Raw genomic sequence first — 23827 nt, forward strand, 5'->3', positions numbered from 1 at the left:
TTTGTCTATTTGGCAGGTCATCTTTTACTGCTTTTGCAGACTGTGATTTCATTTACGACAAAATGTTTTCTTAAGAATACATTTTTGCCAAATAGTCACAGGTATTTGGCAAATGTCTGCTATGTACAGATTTAAAAGAATTGTTCCATAGTCTCCTTGAACCTGAACCTTCCGAGTCTAGTTCTCAGATTTGAATAAGTCTGAAATCTGTTTCAAATGTCGCATATTATATTATGTACATTAAACATTTTTTTTTTGTGTTAAGCGACATGTCTGTCCATAACAGTTGCAATGCTACTCAGAGCGTCTAATTGTTTGAGCTTTAAAATCGCAAAGATCTGTGGGGCTCTACCACTGCGCCCGTCGCCCTGAGACATAAATTGATAAGTTCCAAAACTGGAATTCAGTAATGCTTACATTACTGCTCGATGGCAGAAGTAGGTAAAGTGAGAGTACTTCCCTGGACGAACTCTTTCACAAGGAGCTCTACTCTTACTAATAGTAGTTTTAGCTGCAAAAATAAATTTGTGAATAAAAGTTATAATGACAGAATATTGCAAGCTATAATATAAGCTGAATATGGCGGCACACATTCCTTGGGGGAGGCGGCGCGGCGCGCGTATACATTCCGTTTCACATAATACTCATCTGCCGTCTCCACATATGGAAATTGAAAGAGTTGAAAATCTAGTAGAATTACGCTGCTCGTTATTTGGAGTAACGATCAGCGTTACTCGTCAGCGTCAGAATGCCTTCTTGAGTTTATTCAAATGCGTGAACACACAGGATAGACATAGTTTATAAACTCCAACTTTCACAAGAACTTTTTCTTCCAGATTCTTATAGTTTGAACTAATACAAATGCGAGAGTAGAATATCGGTGTGACAAATAAGTATACTTTCGAAAATTGAGTAATTTTTTAATTATTAGTCAATCGACTTAGTCTTCCAATAAAACAAAAAATTATATAAGTACATTTTAAAGTAATCAGCAACGACATAACTTCATGCGTTACGAAGTTGTTTTATTTTTTTCCGTTTTTATTTTTTGTACTGCATAAGGATGGTTTATACCACAGGTGAGACGAGATCAGGGGAGAAGAGAATTGAAATCTCGGCGGTCTATTTCCACCAAAAATTGTGTGCGCCCTGATTTAAATTTTTTAGTTAAGCTATATCAATATCCGGTAATTTAAAACAATATCAACTGGTAGGTACTGGTAGAAGGCGACTTAATTCCTTTCATTTTGCAAGAAGATGCAATGGTTTAGACGTCACACATCGTGTGCGAAGTTGGGGCAAATAAAATAGAGCCATTCGTGTCCAACAATAGGAAAAAAAAAACCCTTAAAGTTTTGCAGTGTTCTATTCGCTGAATGTTTAGCTCTACTAAGTTTATAGAGAGAAGACGAGTGGATATCAATCTTATGCAATATGCATATTCTGCAGCACTGCATCGGGACACGCTCTGATGGTTCCATCTGTGTTTTATTTATCGCTATTCAGTGTTTTTCTTCAAAGGTATGTGAATGACATAGATTTATAAAACAATGATATCAATATTATTATTTATATTTTATGTTGTAATCAACTGCGGAAGAAAGGAGATGCTATGCATGTATTGTTGGGGCAAGTAGCGTTGTTGCGCAGGGATCCCGCTCGTCCGCAGCCACCACTTGAACGCGTCGATCGGTCGCGCGCTAACGTGTGCCGCCATCACTTTCACGTTCGTAAACAAAACGCGAGAAACCTGCACGAGAAATCTCGCATTTTTATCATCCACTAACTTAACCACCTTCGGCAACCACTGCCGTATCAGTTGTTTACAAATAAACTTAATAATGTTGAAACAAAACACAATGATCGATTGAATATTCGAAGAGAAAAAGTTTGAACAAACGAACAGTCAGTCCGCGTGACAATTTTTCCGTCCTTCTTATTTTCATTTACTCTTCTTATCTTCGATCCTTTCTGGTGACTTTAGGGCTTACTTTTTGAATATATCTTGTGTGTGAATAGATTTGATTTGTGGGATTTTTGAACAGTGTTTGTGTCTTGTGTGTACTTTCTGTGGACGTGTTAAGGGAGCGTATCTGAGTTCGCGTGAATATTTCTGGAGTACTATGGGTATTATATGGAGAGTCGCAATGCCGTTATTGAGCACGCTGGCTGCGCTGGTGATCCTCGTGTCATCCGCCGAGGATAACCTCGAGAGAGACTACCAATACGAACTGAGACCGAGAGCGTTGGCCAATTCCCCGGATTATGATCAGGTAGGTATATTAGAACCATAAACATGACTGATATCTTTGTATAATACAGACAAAAAGATCCAGCTCTTTCGACGAACACTTAACACACTTAATAAAAAATACCTATTCAAGTTCTCAACTACTTCCTGTACTCGGGTAGCTGTATTTCTAGGAAGAAAGTTTTTTGTAATTGCGGAGATATATTTATGCTTGCGCGTGTAGAAAATTAAATATTACAACACATTTTGAAGAAACAGCGCTTATTTAAATAAAGGAAACGACCAAAATAAATGCAAATTTTCGTACAAAACAGTTGTTTGCTTAAAATATTTCGCAAAAGTATTGTGACAATGTAACGAAAAATCGAATATTCAATTTGATTTCAATCACAATGGGGTTCGTAATTTACATCGCTTTGGGCTTATGTTTGGTTTTATGCTCGGTTTACAGTGGCTATTCTTAAAACAATGGAAGTTTGATTTTTCGTTTGTTTTTATTTTTATACATTTCCCTTAACACCGTTTTGGAATTGATAAAAATCGTTGGTTTAAGATATCGTCATCATTATGATAGTTATTTGTCACAAAATACACACACATGCAATACATAATAAAAATTTGAAATAACAATAGTACAAAAAAGTAACACAGCACAAATAAAACATAAGCTTTAAAACAAGAAATTATAACAAGCAAAAATAAGAAACAAAAAATAACTGAATAACAAAAAGGACAAACATAAATAAAAATATGCAAGGAGTACAACGAAAGCTCGCAATGCTTTGCATTGTGCGCTGTGGTGACAAACGACTGTAGCTCAGCGTAATTGCTGTTCAATAAGAGCAACACACTGGTAATCATTCTGCTACCCGAAATAGCTGAAAATGCAAAAATCATCAAACCGTGTAGGTTACAATGTCATGTAAATTTTTCTAATTATGTAACATTACACTAAAACTGCAAAATCTCTGCTCTTGTACAAATAAACTTCAAGTGTAATTTGCTTACCTATGAAATAAAGATTATTTGACTTTGACGGTATAAAAGAAAGCCAGGAAGTTGACAAAACATGTTTTCAATGTTAAGGACGTCGCTTCTAAGCACGTGCTTGTTGCATCCACTAATAGCAACCGGTTCACGAGGTATTAAGTATGTGATCCGCTTATGGTGTTTGGAAACTTGCTAGAAATCTAGGGTGGTACGGGAACAAGTGGAGCGCGCTAAGTATGGTGAGCATAACTTACAATTAGCGAATTGATGAGCGCAATTAGCAATTGTGGTGATGGATAGTCGACCATACACGTACTGACTACAACATGTCGGTGACCGTATGTTGTAGCCACGTCCGCTTTAGTATAGTATGTTAACAAGTACGTGGCATGAAAACTGTTTTGCTTACAAGTTATTGTAAGTAAAACAGTTTTCATAGCAATGGCTACCACCATCATCATCGACCGTCCCATTTCTGGGTCCGTATCCAGATTATCCGTATAATTCTAGACTTTAGGCTATAGTCCACGATGGCCCAACGCGGTTTTGGACCTTCATACGGTTACCGTACGACTTTTAGCCAATTGGACAGTCTCCCCCCGTAAAAAAAAAAAAAAAAAAAAAAAATTGGACAGTCAACATTCCCATATATTTATCTTAAACATAAAACAGGAACTATGTATTTTTTTTATATTGCATAATATAATACAAACATGAACCCATTTAATTTGAAATTTACAAATTTAAATTGTGGTTGTCAATGTCTGTGTCCATGGCACCCGCGATACAGGGTTTCCCTAGTGCGAGGCTATGAGTGTACATGCGTTATTAACTTTTCAGTGAAGGAAAATATCGTGGTGAAACCTGCACGTCGACTATGGCCTAAACTCTCGTCAGAGAGCAGATCCGTGCGCAGCAGTGGGTTGTTTTGAATTGCTGTTGTTTTGATTAGCCCTTTATTAGGTCTGCTAAATATGCAGAAAATGATCCGACAAACCATTTAAAAGCGTCTAATTGTTTCAATTAGACAATCGCATACTTGAAGTTCAACGTACTTTCTTATTTTTACTGATATTTCGTCTATATGCATAGGTAGCGTAGGCGCACTCAGCCGTATGATACGACGAATTAATGCATGCTTAACATGCAACTTGGCAATTATTTGGAAATAAAATTTGTGTGTTTTTGGGAAGTTATTTCTTAATTAAAATGTGACTGTTTTTAGCCTACATAGCAGGAGTTAAATTTGCCGTGTTTTTTATAAAACATATGTAAATTATTTATTTTGACGTGAAACTTGCTTTACGCCAGGAACAAAGTGTAAAATAAGAATAATAATTATTACAATTTTCAGCATGAATAGTAATAAGTACCTACTCATCATCAAACTTAAGGAGTTATAATGTTGTCGGTGGAGCGAATAAGAGAGATGACTGAAAGATTCTATTCTATTCTAGTCATCTCTCTTATAAGCCAGCTCCTTGACCTCCTTTTACGACACGGCACCGCCCTTTTCCTTTATTTGGTCTATGTAACTGCGCCTAGGTACTACTTGAAAATTGAAAAAACTTAAAAATTTAACTATTTGAAAATGGATCAACGAGTGAAAACGTTTTAGGCAATAAATGTGGAAACAGGTCCTAATATCGTAATAACGACAAACAAAACAACGTTTCTACGACATTTTTTAAAACCAGTTTACAAAATAAGATCAATTTTGTAACTATGTTAGCGCTCTGATCTAGTACACAAACCATAATCCAACAAACCGGTTCTACAACCAATTTTAGACGAAAAAAAATCATTCGTTATTAAATTTCGTTACGACAGGCACACATTTATCATCTTTCTATAAATTGACTTTTATAAAAAAATATGTAGAACAATTGCCTCTATGCAAATATGACAATAATATCGTAGACACCGAGATTGCAACCGGTCGAGTCGCTTTCGACTTTCCTCGCGGCAGTGACTGCAGTTATGCCATGGTTTTGTAACAGCTTTCTTCTTCGTTAGCGATGAGATAACCAAAGTATGTTTGAACTAGTGTTAACTCGCGTATCACCGTGACGTGTTAATCGATTTTTAATTCCGCCTTTATGTCGACATGGACCCATTTCCGCATCATTTTACTAGACATCTTTTTAAGTTTACTTATTATGTATATATACCAAACTTGAATTACAAATGTAATAAACCCACAGGTTTATTACATTTGTAATACAAGTTTGGTGAAGGGTCATAGGAGTTTTCAGTTCATTTTAAGGGATCATAATACTAATGAAGTTGAAAGTGTTGTCTTTGTAAATTACAAGGTTGTTTGCTCTATTTTTAGCACTAACATGCATAACTGTGCATTCAATTTGAAATTCTTATTTCGAGCGCATCTCTTATGTAACAATATTCAGATTATGAATTGAGTGCATATTTGTATAAGTAATTTTAATATTAATGATTATATATACAAAAAGATCATCATCTTCAACATGAGTTAAGTGATTATATGCCTCCCGGTGGGCACTAGGTAGTCCGTCACGCTGGCCCAAAGCGGGCTGGGGACTTGCATGTCGTGATGCGTCAGAACGGTATCAGTTTCACACATTTAATATGGTTAGATTTATATTAGTGTGCCGCAATCTGAAGTGACGGCTTGCGCTGTGTGTATGAAACCGTTAGGGCGCGTTTATACGACACAAATTTCATCGCGCTCACTCCGCGCGGTCGAAGAGCGGAGTCTGCGGCGGCCGCCGCCCAGCGACCGCGTGCACGTGTTCAGAAACCGAACTGCCATGGCAAAAGACGCTCTATTTATTTCGCTTTTAGCTGGAAGGCACTAGCTTGTCTTTTGCCTACGCGGTTCTCTTCGTGTGTCCGGGCGCTTACTGTTCTGACGCGAAATGTAAATCCGGCTGTATTGGACGTGCAGGTTTCATCACGACATTTCCCTCCATTGAAAAGCCCGTGTTAAGTTACAAATTAAATTTTGTACATGAATTCTGAAAAACTAAGAGGTAGGTGATGAATCCGGTTTCGCGCACTTTCCGTTAACTGATTTCTATAAAACTTTGCAAATAGATGTAATTCCAATAAAAAAGCCGATAAGCAAACTCTTGAGGTCGGTTTTTTTTAAATAAAAAAGTTCTAATTATCAAACATTTGGTTTAAATATGTACCTAAAATCAAACGAGACGTTAAAATACCCATATAATGTTAGGGATTGAATAATAAAATTAGTATCAATGTCGCTAAAAACTAAGTCTACATTTCGCACATGACAACTAACATAGTATTATATCAAAAATTGCCTTATATGTATGTCAGTCGTATACGATTTAATATTTTTAAAGTTAGTTGTTGTGTATGTTGTAGTTACTGCGTGGCAGTCCAGCATGGTAACTGTTCAACCACGGAGGCAGTTGCAAAATGTCTAATACAGAACAACAAAATGTCTAATGTAAACCTCGCTTTGATGTTTTTTAATTAACGCCTTTTATTGTAGCCGCGAGCCGGAACTACTAACATTTTATTACGGCAAGTGCAAACTCTTTAAGCAATTAAAAAAACTATATATTATTAGAATTGAGATGTATATCAAACTTTCTAAGAACAGGGAAAATCGTTACGACACTATCAGTACAATATATGCTGTAAGGCGTACAAAATCCGAACGAATATACGGTAACAAATAACTGCAAAAAGAAATATATACGTAACTTTGATTGTCATGAGCAAATCTGTAAGAAGTCTGCGTATTAAGCAGAACTCTTCAAAGACATGTTAATGGCTTTCTAGTATAGTATCCTATCTCAAAAACACGTAATTCACGAGGAAAACGCTAACGAATCCGTATACCGGCCCTATGGAACTTATTCACAATCAAATTCGTCGCACTCTTGAATACAAGTAAAAAAAACTATTTTGGTGTGGACTATTTTGTATTAGTCACGAAAAAAGGGATGAAACTATTTTTTTTTTCTGATCGTAAACCGCGTATTTAAGTTTTTGTAACAAACCGTTGCGCATTGCTTCTTTTACAAGACCTGTAAAGAGCCTGAAACGTTAGTATGTTAATAAAAATACAAATATAGATCTGAAAAAAAAAATGGTTTCATTTCCAACGCGTAGCAGTCGCTAAGCTAAAAACTTGATAAAAAAGTACTCTATAAAGTCCTCACCCCGTATAAAATATGACAATGTACACCGGTCATTGAATTTGCAATATGTATATATGTAATATTGCCTTTGTATTCTTTATGTAAAATACACAATAATACATATACATAAAACGAGGAATAAAAATAAACTAGCTGTCTAATAAGTCTTGTCAGTAAAGTCCATTACTAAAGTCTTCACAGTTGTCTTTACAAAGTTACAAATTCATTTAAAGGACAGTGAGTGTAAGATTTACGTTTAAAACCATAGTGAAAGAAAAAAATTTCACTAAAAGTTATTATTATACAGCTTATGCGTACTTGGAGGACATTCACATTCCATGGTAGTGAAATAAAAACTAGCATTTTAATCGATTTCGAAAATCTTGAGCCAGACGGTGTGTAAATACGTAATAAATGTAATAAAGCACGAAGTTGAGCGAGATTGGACTTTAATTTAGTGTTGGAGCTAAATATCAGCTAGTAGAAATCATCTGATCTACTAGCTGCGTCTAATACTCCTGAACAATCGGTGAACACAGATAATGAGTTCTTCAGTAACGTGGGCAAGAATTTTGCAGAAAAGATGATAAATGGGTCTGCACAAATAGGAAGTGTTACGACCACTACCCGGAATCCTCAGTCCTTGGTTACGTTGCAGACGGATGAAAAAATAGTATTGATTTCGTCACTTCGTAACGTCTGTGACATGGGATGGGATAAGATATCCAGTAAGATCCTCAAAGCCCACAGAGATGTAAGTGTCCCTCCTTTAACATTTGTCTGCAACTTAGCCCTATCTATGGGCGTTTACCCACGTGTCTTCAAAAGGACTATTATTCACCCGATCTTCAAAAGCGGAAACCGAAAATGTTCAAATAGTTACAGACCTATAGCTGTGTTGCCTGCTCTGTCCAAAATATTATTTGCTTGAACGGCGAAGGAAAATATAGCTTACAAGTACATGACAGAGATGGTTCACAAAACTTCAATGAGCTTTAGGTCAACGTGTCGGTCTATGGTCTATACCTTAGCTTAGATTTATTTATTTGCAACACTTACGTAATTATCAACACAAGACTAGTGTGCAAGCCAATTACTGCCAAACACATTCTAATAAAATCAAAACAAAAATTACAAAATAATTATTGAAATCTTATTGCTCTTATCCTATTAAAATTTTAAATAAATAATTGGCTCATTACTGGACACAGGCACGTGAAAAGGCTTGCTAAGTAGTCTTGTCTGTATATCGAGTTTATAACCAGAAATAGAGACGAAATGTCATTTTATTTGTTTGAAAACAATTCTGCCATATAATTACGGTGACAATTGCACTCCCATTGACCAGTCTGAATTCGAAACAATTGACGTAACGTAGTAAAGTCAATTGTTTCACTTCAAATCGACTAGTTTAACTTGAGATTATATATAGCTATAATGGACGTTAATTGAAAAATTACATATTTAAATACCGATTAAATGTGATTCCGTTTGTTTCTACCGAATGGAACAGCTCCCATAGTTAGAGATATTATCTTTATTACAATAAATACATAATATTTTTGGAATATACGGAGACGTACACACAGGCCAGTTGTTGGCGCTGTACTATTTCAGCTTTCTAATTTGTGATTTCAGTGCAAACGAGAGTCGATATTTAAAAGTATAGTAGTATAGTATTTAAGGCCCATTTGCCTGATGAGTTGCCAGGGATGTATGGCACTTATTTCGTCCCTATTTCTGGTTATATACTCGATGTGTCTGTAGATGGAACCTGCTCGCGCGATGCGCCTCCAGCTGGAACGTACATGGGTTAATGACAATTGTAATACATTTCGAATTTAATTAATATTTAATTTCCGAGCTGACATTTCCGTGAAAAATTTAAAATTTTGGCACTTACACTCGGGTGTATCACCAGTAATTTGCGTGCGACATATCAGTGTCAATCGTACCTTCAATACAATTAGCTGATGATAAAACTGGAAAAAGGGATACTTTTGACCATTTTTCCGTCCTCCCTTTTGAAGGTCGGATTAGATGTCAATTTTATTTGTTGCCTTTTGAATAGACTTTTCTTGTTTCGTTACCTGGCGGTAAGCGACGCGCCTGCCTGCCCATAGCAGTTGCAGTGCAATTCACTTTAGTCGCAAAGATCTGAAGGGCACTGTCACTGCTGCCTTCACCCTGAGACATAAGTTGACATGGGACTTCGACTTGTAAACGTCTCTAATTTCACCAGCACCCTTACCCTTCAAAACCGGAACGCTCATATTAGGTACTGCTGGGTGGCAGAAATACGTAAGGTGGCAATACTTCCTTCGACGAACTTCACAAGGAGCTGTATTGCTACTAAAAAGATTCAGATTAACAAAAAAAAAAGGAAATTCTTAACCATTGAGAAAGCAAACAAATAAACTGGGAAACAAATTGGCACGGTAACATTCGTAACTAAAGTTAATTTGACATGGAGTCCGTCAATGAGTAGAGAAAATAAAACGGCTATACAACAGCCGCTGTACTATTATCTCCAAGTAAACTAGAAACGTGCTGAGTTAGGGCTTCAAATAAAGACAATTACCTATGTTCAAGTTTATAGTTAAGGTTCGAAGTACAATGTAACGGTGTGATTTAAGAAAAATGTTCAGAATTATATGCGTTTTAGATTAAAATACAAAAACAGAAATCAAAGATAGTTGAAAGTCGTAAAGTCAACTGGGCAACGGGCAAGAGTTGACGTCCTTCTGTAATCAGTACTATTATGTCAATAAAATGTGTAAAAATACGGAATGAATAGATGTTTATTCTTTATTTTTATAACACTACTGTATAACAATATGCTGACGTTATTGTGCGCCATAAAAAAAAAGAACCTAATGATCTCACGTAAATTTCAAACGATCGGTAAGGCAAAAAAGTATACACAGGGTGGGACAAGTATAAACAAAAAACTGTAGAACTTACGGTTTTGATTATTTTCTTTTTATTTAATTCAGTACATCATTACAATCTGTAATTCAAGTTTTGAATCCATGCTCGCCTTGAATTAAGCCCCGGTAATATTTTCCTGTATAGGTTACTTGAAGGATAAAGTTTTTAAGCATCGCCCCTATACCGCATTAGACATCTAGGCCCGAATTAATTATATTACGTGAACGACCTAATCGTTTGAGATGCGTCGAAAAGTGGCCGGGAACTTTAGAAACCAACTACATCAGCGTATTCCCGCTGTAGGCCGCCAGCACGCTGAAATCGTAATCAAAACATGAGGAAAAAATCTGTAAGATTATACAGAATTGAAAAGAAAAAATAAACACTGTAAGTTCTATAGTTTTCTTATTAATCCTCCAAACTCGGGTGCACTTTTTGCCCCAGCCTGTAAATTTGATGACATGGCGAACTATCAAAGTTATACGATATCCACAGTAGCTCTCACGCGGAAGATACGTACTAATATCTAATAATAAAGGGATATTAATTCATATTTTCTCTACGGTCCCTAGTTAACCATCCAATGTAAATATCAGCTTGACGTTTAGAGTTACCTAAGAAATTCCATACATTTCGAAGCGCATTTCTGTCGTATTTTCTGAACTTCAGGTTCCGGATATTGAGAAATTATTAGTAGCAGTAAAGTTCCTTGTGACAGAGTTCGTCCAGGGAGGTATTACCACCTTACCTATTTCTGCCGTAACGCGAGCATTACTGCGTTCCGATTTTGAAGGGTAGGTAAGGATACTGGTGAAGGGTAGGGTGGGTTAATTCAGGGTGCCGGACGCAGTGGCAGTGCCCCTCAGATCTTTGGATTTAATGCTCTGAGTGGCACTGCAACTGTTGTGGATAGGCGTGTCGCTTACCACCAGGCCCACGACTTGTTCGTCCCGTCACTCGGTATCATTAAAAAAAGTGCATAACACGCGGATCGTCAAGCCTTTCAAGTTTGACGGTAAGGTGGTGATTGCTATAGATCAAAGTAAAGCAACCGTACTTTAGCGTAGTACTGTCACCAATTAATTACAGCTTTATTTATTGCGTGTAGTGGCTCAAGCAACTATAGAAAGTGGAGGTATTAAAACGCGAGCCGCTGCTCGTGATTGCCACTCGATCCGTCACGGTGTGGACCATATTTTTTCCTGTGGAGGTAATGAATTGAAAAAGCCAATGTATTATTTTAAGAAGGTAGCAATGGTATTTGAACTTCGTCCATAATTATCTAGCGGAAGAATAAAGTATGAGTCAATACTATTTTTTATCGTCATTCTGCGAGGTGTTTATATAAGTGCAAACAAGTAATATTATTAATACGTTATATAATTATTTTAAAGTAATAGTAATAAATTATGAAATGTAAGTAAGAAATTTTACTATTAACTGACAAAAAAAAGACATGCACGATTTAGATAAGAAAAAATGGTTTCATTTCCTAGTTATTAATGTTACTTATTGTATAGTAGTGGCATATACCATGCCAACATATCATTGTATTTGAGTGTGTGTTGGTTTAATTAATTTTAGTCTATGTATACTATAGCTATTACAGTTTTGATGTATTTCAATAATCGGTAGCAAAAAAGCACTCATGGACAATTTTGGAGTACGCTTGCAACTCTTGTAGTAAATACAAGATTCGTTTAACACCTGAGTCCACCTCCAATCATGTACATAACAGTGTGACCTATTTGGGGAGATAATCATAACGATGACAGTAGCCTGAACCAATGAAGTACGTTTTTTACCAATCCCGAAACGGTGTTAAGGGAAATGTATAAGAATAAAAATGTTTAATTTTAATTAACTCAAAACCTAGTTACTTTGAATTTTCGTAGCGAATATTGGCTACGTTGGTTATCTTATAGCGCATACAAGCGCCAACCCAACTAGGAGGCAAAGTGGTCGACATGACGCCTGAACACGGTCAGGTAGACAAAAAAAATAGTTTGAACAAACAATTTTAACATCCTGTATAAACCTGCATCACGGGCTAATTAAAATAATTTATAAGAAATATTTCCTACTGGTCCCAACCTGTCTAGAACTTTTTTTTTAATTGTTGCTAGTTAGTCGCAACGTCGTTTAAAAGCAGTAACTACACGATGTCACTTATCCACATTATGTATTATTAAATATGTAATTTAAAGTGAACACAGTTTAAATAATGTGCCCAGAAGGGAAATGTCCACGCAAATTAAACTACGGAGTTAGAAAGCCACGTCATCCGAGAGTGACTTATACATACAGTAGCGGCGTATTACTTTCATTTAACCACGTACAAATGTATGTGCCTTCGTGAAAACATCTGTGATTCTGTGTGCACATCTTCCACTATAAGTATTACCTTCTTATAATCGCTATCATATAATTATGTTGGCAACATAATCGATTCGTTTTTACCGAATATTCCAGTTGTATTGTGAGATGGCTTCACACGGTACCATGTTTTTTGACGATTAACACACAATAAAGAGGTATATGGAGCAGAGCGTCTCAACACGCACTTACGCAATCCATGTAATTTTCCTTACAAGAAAATATGTGAAATCAAGAAGAGACTTACTTAAGAAATGTCATCAACATCGTATGAGAAATTTTATTTTTGGACTGTCATAATTAATGTAAATTTATTAATTACGTTTTGATATTTGTAACAACTATAAACATTTTAACATAATTTCAATTTCGAATTAAACATGTTAACGCATCCATTTCACGCTACATTTTTTACCATAACCAACAGATGAGAGATTACGCAATCAAAAACGCTGTTACTTTTTCATAACATGTAGTATTAAAACAATTTTAAATCCAAAGTAATTATTATGTTATAGTTGGTTGGTGGTAATCGATACCTAATTAAAATAGCAGTAGGTACACAAATTCAAGCATCATATCCATTGACCTTTCACCGAGCAGTTTCACAGGTGAGACTGGCTAACACTGAGCACAAAAAAGATAAAAAGAAAAACTGTGGAACTATTTATGCGTATCGAAAGTGGCTAAAAAGTTTACAATTTATGTTTTTATAAACACACATTTACACGTAAGGTTATCACGCTGAGGTTGTGTTATAAAAATTTTGAAAATGATTGTTAACCACTTTAATTTTATATTTATAGGCTTGGAGAGCGATAGAAGCGGAGCCAATGATGCAGCCTTCAACGCAAACTGAGCCATGGCACGAATCGATGGAGGAGCCGCTCAAGCGGCGCAGGCCGTTTCGCAAACGAAAACGTCGCCCCATAGGCGACGAAGAACCAGCATCAGAGGAAAAGCAAGTGTACCCTGAACAGCCGCAACACTATCAGGAACAACAATACGGAGAAACTACAGAAATGCCTCGAAGGCGGCGCAAGAAATTAGATAACAGGCGAAATCAATGGACACAAGATTACGTGGAGGCAGAGAGACCGTTTAGGAAACGAAGTCATAGAACGAAGCGACCTTCACTCAACGGATGGCGAATAAGTGAATTTGAGGATACACCACGTGAATCACTTGATAGACCGCTAGAAGATGATTTAAACGCACACTCCCCTAATAGGGACGGCCCTAAAATAAAAGAACTAATTCAAGAAGAATTCCATGACGGTAATATAGAAACCAGGACAGAAGATCGCGACAAGCCATACGAGACATTTCACAATTACGATGTACATCTAAAAGAAGATAAGTCGCTGTCAGAATTCTCGCTGGAAGTACCGAATAACAAAAAATATTCTGATGAAGAGAAAACCTCATACCTACAACTGTCACTGGCAAATAAATTACACGAAAAAGCGCAGCAAGTACAGCTGCCAGAGAGACCGATATTGATTTCATCAGAGACAACAAATTTACCAACGCAGTTAGATGAAAAAATGATAGAGTTGAGTGTCCCCACAGATGTATTGGGAACAAAGTCAGAATTTAAGAATCAAATAACAGCAGCTAAATCTCGAGTAAGTATACCTATTTTTGGAAATAAAAACAAAGTGCTGTAATTACTTCAAGAAAACGGAGTAGGAATCGTGGAAATGTATGTTTACACAGATTTATCTAAACCCTCCATCACCTTAGCTACCTTTGAATTCTTGGTTCAAAGTTCAAACAATTGTTTTCAAAGTATGTAAATTCTAGGAAAAACTACATCTTCAACTGTTGGGACGAAGAAATAGACCAAAAATAATAGAAGAATACTCGGTATTTATTGGATTTCTCAAATAATATTTACTTCCTATAACGTAATGTGTAAAAAACGACACTTAACTTTTTGTAACATAATTAATTAACAATAATATTAAATAACGACCAGTGCCGAATTAGGTTCATCGGATGTTCTTAATATTCTAAATAAGTGGTGCCCTTTTTGTACCTTTTACTTTAAAACACCGGCCGCTATAGATGTCATATGGGGAGAGAACTACAGCTGGCTACTGACAAGCCACTACTCTTAACTTTTAGCAGAATATCAAACTTATAAAATCCTGCCATTAACACTCTATGACATGACACACAACTGAGGTAACTTGAAATTAGCAGAACTGAGAGAAAAAAGCCCTAGCGAGACCAGAAATTTTCAGATTTTCCAAGAAATCTAGAATAGTCGCTGCATATAGTAAAATGCAATAACACAAGGATAGTATGTAATAGTCAATCAAAGTCAGCCTTTTCAATATAACTTATTTGAAGGGGTAGAAGCTATTAATGTTCTTAGTGTAAAAAAAAACCTGGATCGTTTTGGCGTTGCCACTAGGCTCTTTAGCTACGCCAATGCTTCTATATCGGGACTATGAACTTATTGCCCCTCAAGACATGACGCCATAAACAGGTTTAATTTGATTGAAGGTTAATCCGCCATTGCACAACATGTTAGCTCCCTTTAAAGTCCAAAAAATAAATGAAAATAAGCAAACATTAAAAGCATAAATTGTAGTAAAAAAAAAAACTAATATTATGTTAAGGTTAACAAGTAATAACCTAACGACTTGTTTATAATTTAGTGTTCGTATTTGTAGCTAATCTTTTCCAGACTTTGAGCAGGTATTAATTTATGGCTGAAGGACTATTTTACATGATTTACACTTAATTGGACAGGTAACAAAACGCCAACTACAAGACGCAAGCGAAGTCCTGTCTTATGTAAGCTAGTCGACATGGCACTTATTTTTAAAATACTTATTTTATAAACGTTGTTGGAGGGCTTCGCCTGTATATATATTTTCGTTTGTATGAATAAACATGACACATATTCATAAAACAAACTAAAATTATGGTACATAACTTTCTAATAACTTTCTGGTATATAACTTTCTTAACATAAAATTATGGTACAGAACACTTTTTCATAGAATGAATGTTGACTGAAACGTACTTCTATTTTAATGCGAAGTTGCTTTTAGATATTAATTGAACAATAAAAAATTTGTTATTATTGTGAACAACGTGCAAAAACTATGACACATGTACGTTACAGCACTAAACTGAATGTTATACTGAAATAGGTCCCAAAAAGGATTTATAATTTATAAAAAAAATGTTACTTTCAGGCACAGAACCTTATATATCCTGCGAAGCTAAAGGAACTACTTAAGCGGTCTAACGCTACAAGTTTGAGCGAAACTCTTCAACAACACAATTTGTCATTGATCGATTTACTTAGTGGTCGAACAAACGCTGTATCCGTACTTAAATCCGAAAGCTCTTCAGACGCTCATAAATCAAAGAGTAAGGACAGTGAGAATACCTCTGAAAGTTCGAGAAAAAACGAATCTACGCAGGAACAAAAGGAAAGTAATGAAAATAAACCGGAATATAAGTCAGATTCAGAAAAGACGACTGAAGATATAGAAAATTCTCAACAATCGCAAAAGCGAAGGCAGAGAGAAGAAGATTTAGAACCCCAAAATACAGGCAAATCTCATGACACTAGAATAATCTTAAACGAAAACGGTCTTAAGATTGTGCCTAAGCGCAGATTCCCTGGTGGTATTAGAAGAAAATTGCGCCTAAGACCGACAATCAAAACAAATAGTATAAAAGCGGAGCTAAGCAGAGATTTAATAACGCAAACTGTAAGAAAATATCATGATAATAGAAATATCACAAAGTCCAAAGAGTGGAAGGAAATTTTACCATCAATGAATTCCAGTATTACACAAGACAGTGCGAGTAAAAATGAAAATGTGGAAGTTTCGACAACTACTACTGCAGGTCCTGAAGAAACAACCAACACCGATATTGAAATTTACCCATCTACACTTTATGATGAAACTGAAACCATAAACGAACGTTTTAAAGAAGACGAACAAGTGGATATTGATACAAGTCAAGTGTCTACAGTGCCTACACAAGAAACCACGACTGCTGAAGTTATCACTACTACGGAAAAGATAAAAGTTATACGTTTGGAAAGACCTGGTGGATACCGTATGGTAACACGGCGGCAGCCAAATCACAGGACAAAGAGGAAACGTTTGAAGCAGAAAAACTCACCGACAGAGCCATCTATGGAAAACGATGAGCATTTGACAGACTTGTTTAGTAAGCCTAACTCGATATCGTCATCGGAGTTCGTTGCTAGAACCGAAACATCAATGTCAACTAGAGAAGATATGCAGGGCTTAGAAGAATATCTTACAACTGTGACTGGTGACTTATCAAATGTTAATGAAATGAAAAATATGCAAAAATTCTCACGTAATTCAACTACTTTTACTACTCCTAAGTACTCATCGGACCGGACTTCAGTCCGTAGCACAACTGAGGAAACAGCAAAAGTTGAGATAGAAGAAATTCTTAACGATACGAGGAGTAAGTCTGTACTTATTGAAATGTTGATACGTAGAGCCGTAGCATGCCATAATTCGTACAGAAATTGAATATTCCGAAAGTAGTTTACAATATCTATTTTGAATGAAATTATTCAGATTAATGTTACCTATTACATTTCGTATTCGTGTTAAACTAATATATGAATTTTTATCTTTTTCGCAGCTAGCGCAAGGTTATCGAAAATATTGATGGAGAGAAATATGACATTGAATGAGTTGGTAGAGCACAGAGAACGTGGGTCCAGCCACGTTCACTTAGCTGACATTTTCCATAATACTTCAAAAGAGCCAAATCCTCCCGAGCCATTCCTTTCTAAATCCTCAATTGAACCTATATCTAAAGAAACTTATCCATTAAGAGCTTTATTGGACGCCAATCACCACGACCCACTGACGAGAGTAACAACATTAGATCCGAATCCGCCACAAACACAATATATTCCTGTGGTTATGAATTTTGGAAACAATGTTAATGAAAATGGAGAAAACATGGGCATAATATCCCTATTTACAAAATTAGCGGGCGATATGGAAAATGAGAATAGTACATTAAATAAAGATTCTGAGGGGACACTGTATATGTCGACTGTCACTAGTGTTGATACCACTGTTAAGGATGAAACCACTCGAGAAAGTAGAGTTTTAATAAGTGATAACGACAATTTGAGACAAGACGTCATTGCATGGAAAAAGTTGTATGAATTAATGAGGAATAACAATAACATGTCTAAATCAAATTCTGAATTACCACAAGCTGCAGAAGGTAATAATATATTTACTATTGTGAAAATAAGTAAAAATAGGTATCTTTGGCGATAAATTTGCAGGGGTCCTCTGGTGTATTAGAATCTTCCTCAATATCCTATGAACAATTTATGACAAAAATGTTTGTAAATTATGGAAGTTAGTGCGTTGTAATAATAAGTGACGCAAAAGTTTAAATGTGTTTATTTAAGTTTACGCAATTTTGCCGCCATCGTATAAAAAAGTTTTATCACTGTAATGTTTTTAATGTTTTTTTACAGAGCTATTACCAACATTACCAACAGAAACAAACCAAAGCCTTATTGTAGAAGAGGAATTAGATGGTGACAGTATAATTGTACTAGAGGACTTGAAACACATCAATAATGACATTACGCCAGGAATAGGCGAAAATTTGAATGTTAATTACGATAGAACAGATTCAACAGAGAAGTCTGGCATATTAGATAGGATGTCTGTTAACACAAAATCAGTCACTGTGGCTACTGCAAGCATCGTAGGTTTATCTTTGATACTGTTCTTACTTACCTATGCTGCATTGAAATGGAAGCAGCAAAGGTCAATGTTGTCGCACAAACAAAGTTTCAACGAAGAACGCATCCAAACGCCAGTGTTTGAAAACAGGAAGGGTCATAAGAACAACTGTAGCACGCGTAGTTTAAGTCCAATGCTCACTACACCGAACATTTATTCAATGAATACATTAGATTCTCAACGTAGCAGTGAATCGCCAGATTACATGTGGGACACACTGAGGAAACCATTTCAGTAGTAAGAACGTTAGCACAAGACGATTAGACTGAAATTGTAAGTATAAAATAAGATGTATAAGATAATTTTAATGAATGTTTGAAAGGTTTATTTTTACATTGTTTAACTAGTGACCTGATTTTGATTTAAGGGATTTGATCCATATTTATTTACTCTTAAGTAGACTTATTTAATACTCTTACCTAATGAGCCCAGAGCCTGCATTTAAATTGACGGGCGTTTCGAAATTTTAACAATTTGTTCAGGAGTCATTTATCGTGTATAAGGTTCCTTTATTTTCCAGTTAAAATTTAAGATGTGAATTGACTATTATACTGTAATGATATTCAGTATTATATGGTGCAAGTGCAATGTGACATCAAAGATTGTTAAGTTTCATATGTTCTGTTTAAACTATAAATAAATAAAGATAAGTTGTTCTAGTTGTTCTTTTTACCTGTAGTTGTCAAAAGTGAATAAATCTTGAAGGTTCTTCAGACCAGAAATGTCCAAAGTGTGGATTTTATTATAGAAATATGCATATTGTCTTGCTATACTTCTGTACAGTTTTAACGATGATTCAAACACAGGTGATGGCTGAAAAAGACAAATAATGAATGTAAAAAAATATAAGGTAAATCCACAGAAGTCAAGCTGTGACTTAGCACAACTGGTGCCTAGAAGTCAAGAGACTTAGGGTCGTATTATAGAACTCTACTCAATGCTCAGGTTAGGATTGCACTGGAAACACAAGCACTGGAAATACGACCCTAATGGCAGGGACTTGAGTGTGATTTCGAGTGCTTTAAACCATACTCAAATCCTGACTTGAGCATTGAGCAGAGTTCTAGAATACGACCCTTAATTCATGAAGTGGCACTAGTTATGTACCACACCATCAATTAACCGTTCATTGGGTTCATCATCATACTTCGCCATAAATCGAGCAAGGACTTCTGTTCTGCAGGTCTATTGATTATGATTTATGGTACATACATACATTAATGTAGACATATAAAGGGCAATTTTAAGAATTGTTTCATTTAATGGAAAATCCACAAGAAAATAGGAAATCCACATTACATACTTATTCCCTGAACGTTATAACTTGGGCAGTCAAGGCGAGTGAATAGGCATTGTTTAGGTGTGCATACCTACTACATTGTCGACTTCATCATCACTTTCTATTAGGTGCGATGAAGATCAAAATGGAACTTATTTTTTTTATTAAAAAAAATCGTTTCAAGGGACAGACATCAGAATCACTATAGATATCAACCATTTATAAGGCGAGTTTGTTGGTTATGAAGTAAGAAAGTTAAGTAAGTTTAAGGTTATTTTACTTTGTGCAGGATTACATTTGACAAATATTATTTACCTTTAATTCTGCTAATTCATCAGGAGTGAAGTACAATATTGTGGAGTACTTATCAGGCAATGCATCAATGTAGGGTTTCCAAAAAGATTCTGAAAAGGGAAAATTAACATTTCTGAATAAAATCAGTGTCATAATTAATAAATACTAGATGAACAAGAGAAGATTATTGCAACTGATTAATTGCATACAATGTTTTATTAACAGAAGTTAGGATTTATGAAGTATGTCAAAAGTATGTATAACAATCTATATGTGAAAATAGCAAATAAATATAATTTCTTCCATGAAATTCAATACACTTAACCATCTAACTTGAAAATTATAGTGATGTTCACATACTGAACCATGGTAATGCGTTTCAAAATGTCCAGGAATTGACATAATATTTTTAATGCCAGGCTGGCTTGCAAATTAGACTGTTCAGTGTTAGGTTTCCAACAAATTGTTTTAAATCATAAGTGCAATGGACCAATATTCACACCTATACCCCTTTAACTTCAATGCTTGAATAATAATTTTATGGTGATTGAATGTTCTAGAACTACTGATGATTTAAAAAGACATACTTTGACTTCATAGAGCTTTCTCAAACAACTGGATATAACAAGAATTTTGAAATAATTAAAACAAAACAGTTGTTTTTATTGTTTTGCAATAACACCAAGAGTTTGTTGTGTTGTTGTTAATTTTATAGAGCTAATAACATGCAACATTCTAATTATTTGCAATTACTTTTGTTATATCTTTTTATCTACTTGTTAAAAAGTCTTTTTTAAACACATTATTATTTGTTAAACTTGAACATTGAATATAGCTATTCCTCAGGCATCACATACAACATGGGTAGGGCTATTAGTATGTTAAATAGTGATGCAACAGAAGTGTCAAAACGGCAACAGATCTCAGAAGTCAATCTTAGCAGAAACGGATAGGGAGACGGATGTGGAAGCGGAAGTGTAAATACTATAAATATTTCAATGAAATAGATTCAAATAGGGCTTGTTTTTTGGTTTCATAATTGCATTTTTTAGCCTTTACCCAGTAGTGGGATAGAACAGGCTTATAAACAAATACTGCACTTGAAACAACACAAAACTGTTAAAACCCGCGAGCCCCACCGCTCAGCAATATGCGCATGCGCCTATCCATCCCGAACGTTATAAACATCCGATAAAAGTTCCGTCCTAAAAGTTTCAAAAGCAAAAACGGAAACAGATGTGAAAAAGCGTGCGGAACTACCCTAGTCGCGGAAGCAGAGTTCTGTTGCATCACTAATGTTAAGTATGTTTGTTAACTAATTCTTTGAAAGTAATGAGCTGGGACATTCAATAAGTATACAATTTTTAAGCTAAGTACAGTCATTAACATTTTTAAGGCAATAAAATGGAATAAATAAAACCTTTTTAGTGAGATTCAAGTTTATTAACTGAACTAATGGATAAGCATATGTTTAAGTTGAATTTTTGCTTGAGATGTTTCGAACCAGCCAGTGTTTTCAAACCAGCCATTTGTTCATCGAGTCACTGCCGCTGAAGCTCATGATTAAGGACCAAGGACTGGTTTGAAACATGTCAAACAAAAAGTTGACTTAAATATGTGGGTTATCGGTTAGTTCAGTAGTTAAGATAATCTTCTCTTTAAGATTCAAATTTATATTTTGGTAAGTAATATAAATATGGCAAATAAACTTTGCCATATTTATATAACTTACTGTTTTACAATAATCAGAACCGTTAGCGGATTCCAACAGGATATATCACTCAATGTGACCAAAAGTTTCACTTATCCCATTTTGCTTTTCAAGGATCGATATGTATATACTATGAAGTATTGCCTACCTGGATTGTTTTTCTCTAATAAAACGAACAAAGCTAAAGTAATGTTGGGCATGTTTTGCAACAACGGATCCTTTCCAATGAATTCAGACAGGCTGGAATCACGGGCATCTTTCTCTGTCATCATAACTTTGCTGGGAACCTTAAGGATGAGAGAACCTTCGGAGAAAGGCTTGACAGCTTTCAGGCCAAGATCATAGCCTATAAATTCACAGATTTCTACTCCTGTAACAGTAAAGTTGATAAATAAGTGTTAATTTTCTATTTCTTGTGAATGTATTATCTGCATGATAAGTATGAGGTATGTCGGGAAGTAAACAGAAATGTCAGTAAAGTTGTTAATTTAGCGACAAAGGGCTTCCCTAGAGCGTGACTATTAAAAAAATTATTGATTGTCCAAAGGGAATAGAATAGTGAACATTTGTCAAGGTTAACAAAAAGCAAATGTTTTATATGGCTGTGCGCAAAGCATTATTGGCATTTCTAAGGGCAACAATGGTGAATTTCTAAATTTTACCTGCAAATTGGGCTCCATTCTCATTAAGCCACTTGACATACTTTTCTAGGCAGGCCTGTCGTGCATTCTGCTTCGCGTTATGAACTGGCGCTTCAATGTTTCTAACCTCCTGCAAAATCACCTCGATTTCTAAGTGATGCTCCCAACTTTTAGCCACGGTGGAGGTGGCCTGAAAAGTACTCGTCAGCTTTAACAGTTTATCGACAAGAAGAACTAATTCCTTTCTCTTTTGTTGAAGAAATTTATTATTTTCTTTCCCCCCATTCTTCTTTGAACTTTGTTTCGACTGCGATTTCCGACCCATAACGATATAGTACTAATAAAGCTTTAGCCGCACTAAGGTATGACACTAAAGAATGTAGTAACTGTAAATCTGGAACGTGGGAATATTATAAAAACTAAAAATAGGTCCAAAAATTTATTTGAACATTTGTTTTCTAAGTGAATGACACTGACAACTATGTTTTCAAGGCATATAATCTATTGCAATGCGTGTTGTTTATTACACCAGCTCTTTCATCTCAATTTTAACTTTTAGTGCGTTTGGTAAACGCTGTCGGTGTAATAAGTGCACTTTACAGATAGGGAAATAGTGAATTACTGTGTGCTCTGAAAACTCCTGTGAAATTTATATTGCGTTTGGTTCTTGCAAGAAAAGGTGATTAATTAACATCACTAAGTTTGTGACAAAAACATTAATTTTTTTTTATTCAGTAGATTACGAAAAGTTATTATTTTTAATCCCCGACACAAACATATAGGGAACTTATAAGTTTGAAGCCTTTACCTGTGTTTCTGATGTCTGCTGATCCAAAGTGATTCTTTTTTGTTTGAAAGATGTTAGTAATCGGGATGGTTCATTGTTTGATGAGCATCAGCAGTTTGTAACATCAGTTTTTTTCTTAATTATTTAGGATGACATAAAATGAATGTTTTTTTTATTTCAACATGTCCAATCGAAATGAAATTTAATATAGATACCTTAGAATAATAACGCATAGAAACCTAGCCCGCACATGCAAAGTGAGGCAAATTGAAGCGCTCCCAAAGGGCCTACACGAGCGGGCTGAAGGCCCCTTCAGTGCTCACGGTCAACTTGCACCGCGAGCAGCTCTAGAATTTTAGCTAAAAATGACGAAATGTGCGGTAAATGAGTGTAAAAATACGTCAGACAAACATAAAATAGATACCAACATCGCATTCCACAAGGAAGTAACGCGTTTCAATTTGTATTTTTATATAAATATTCACTAAAACCGAAAATTAACATACTACTAAAACTAGCCTACATGAATTTGATTTTTGCCTCACTTGTGACAGTTCGTTTGATATGAAACTATCATTCTATGCGTTATTATTCTAAGATAGATATTTACTACGA

The 23827-nt window shown here is 35.5% G+C and overlaps 2 protein-coding genes across 2 annotated transcripts in view; one reads left to right on the plus strand and one right to left on the minus strand.

Moving 5' to 3' along the window:
* Window positions 1-22826, minus strand: part of LOC113238126 (histone-lysine N-methyltransferase setd3) — a 36450-nt gene extending 13624 nt beyond the window's left edge. Inside the window, exons 1-4 of the mRNA XM_026474862.1 lie at window positions 22447-22826; window positions 21933-22154; window positions 20095-20183; window positions 19174-19313 (exon numbers count right to left, since the gene is read on the minus strand). Of these exons, the coding sequence (XP_026330647.1) occupies window positions 19174-19313; window positions 20095-20183; window positions 21933-22154; window positions 22447-22750 (755 nt within the window). The 5' untranslated portion in view covers window positions 22751-22826. The remainder of the gene's footprint in view (window positions 1-19173; window positions 19314-20094; window positions 20184-21932; window positions 22155-22446) is intronic.
* LOC113238125 lies at window positions 1690-18920 on the plus strand. Its single transcript, XM_026474861.1, has 5 exons — window positions 1690-2273; window positions 13509-14330; window positions 15918-17181; window positions 17365-17964; window positions 18227-18920. Exons 1-5 carry the CDS (start codon window positions 2124-2126, stop codon window positions 18736-18738), a joined length of 3348 nt encoding a protein of 1115 aa, XP_026330646.1. The 5' UTR covers window positions 1690-2123; the 3' UTR covers window positions 18739-18920.
* Window positions 22827-23827: the final 1001 nt, after the last annotated feature.

This window comes from Hyposmocoma kahamanoa, unplaced genomic scaffold (assembly GCF_003589595.1).
Source record: "Hyposmocoma kahamanoa isolate Upper Pololo Valley unplaced genomic scaffold, ASM358959v1 95, whole genome shotgun sequence".
Taxonomy (NCBI): domain Eukaryota; kingdom Metazoa; phylum Arthropoda; class Insecta; order Lepidoptera; family Cosmopterigidae; genus Hyposmocoma; species Hyposmocoma kahamanoa.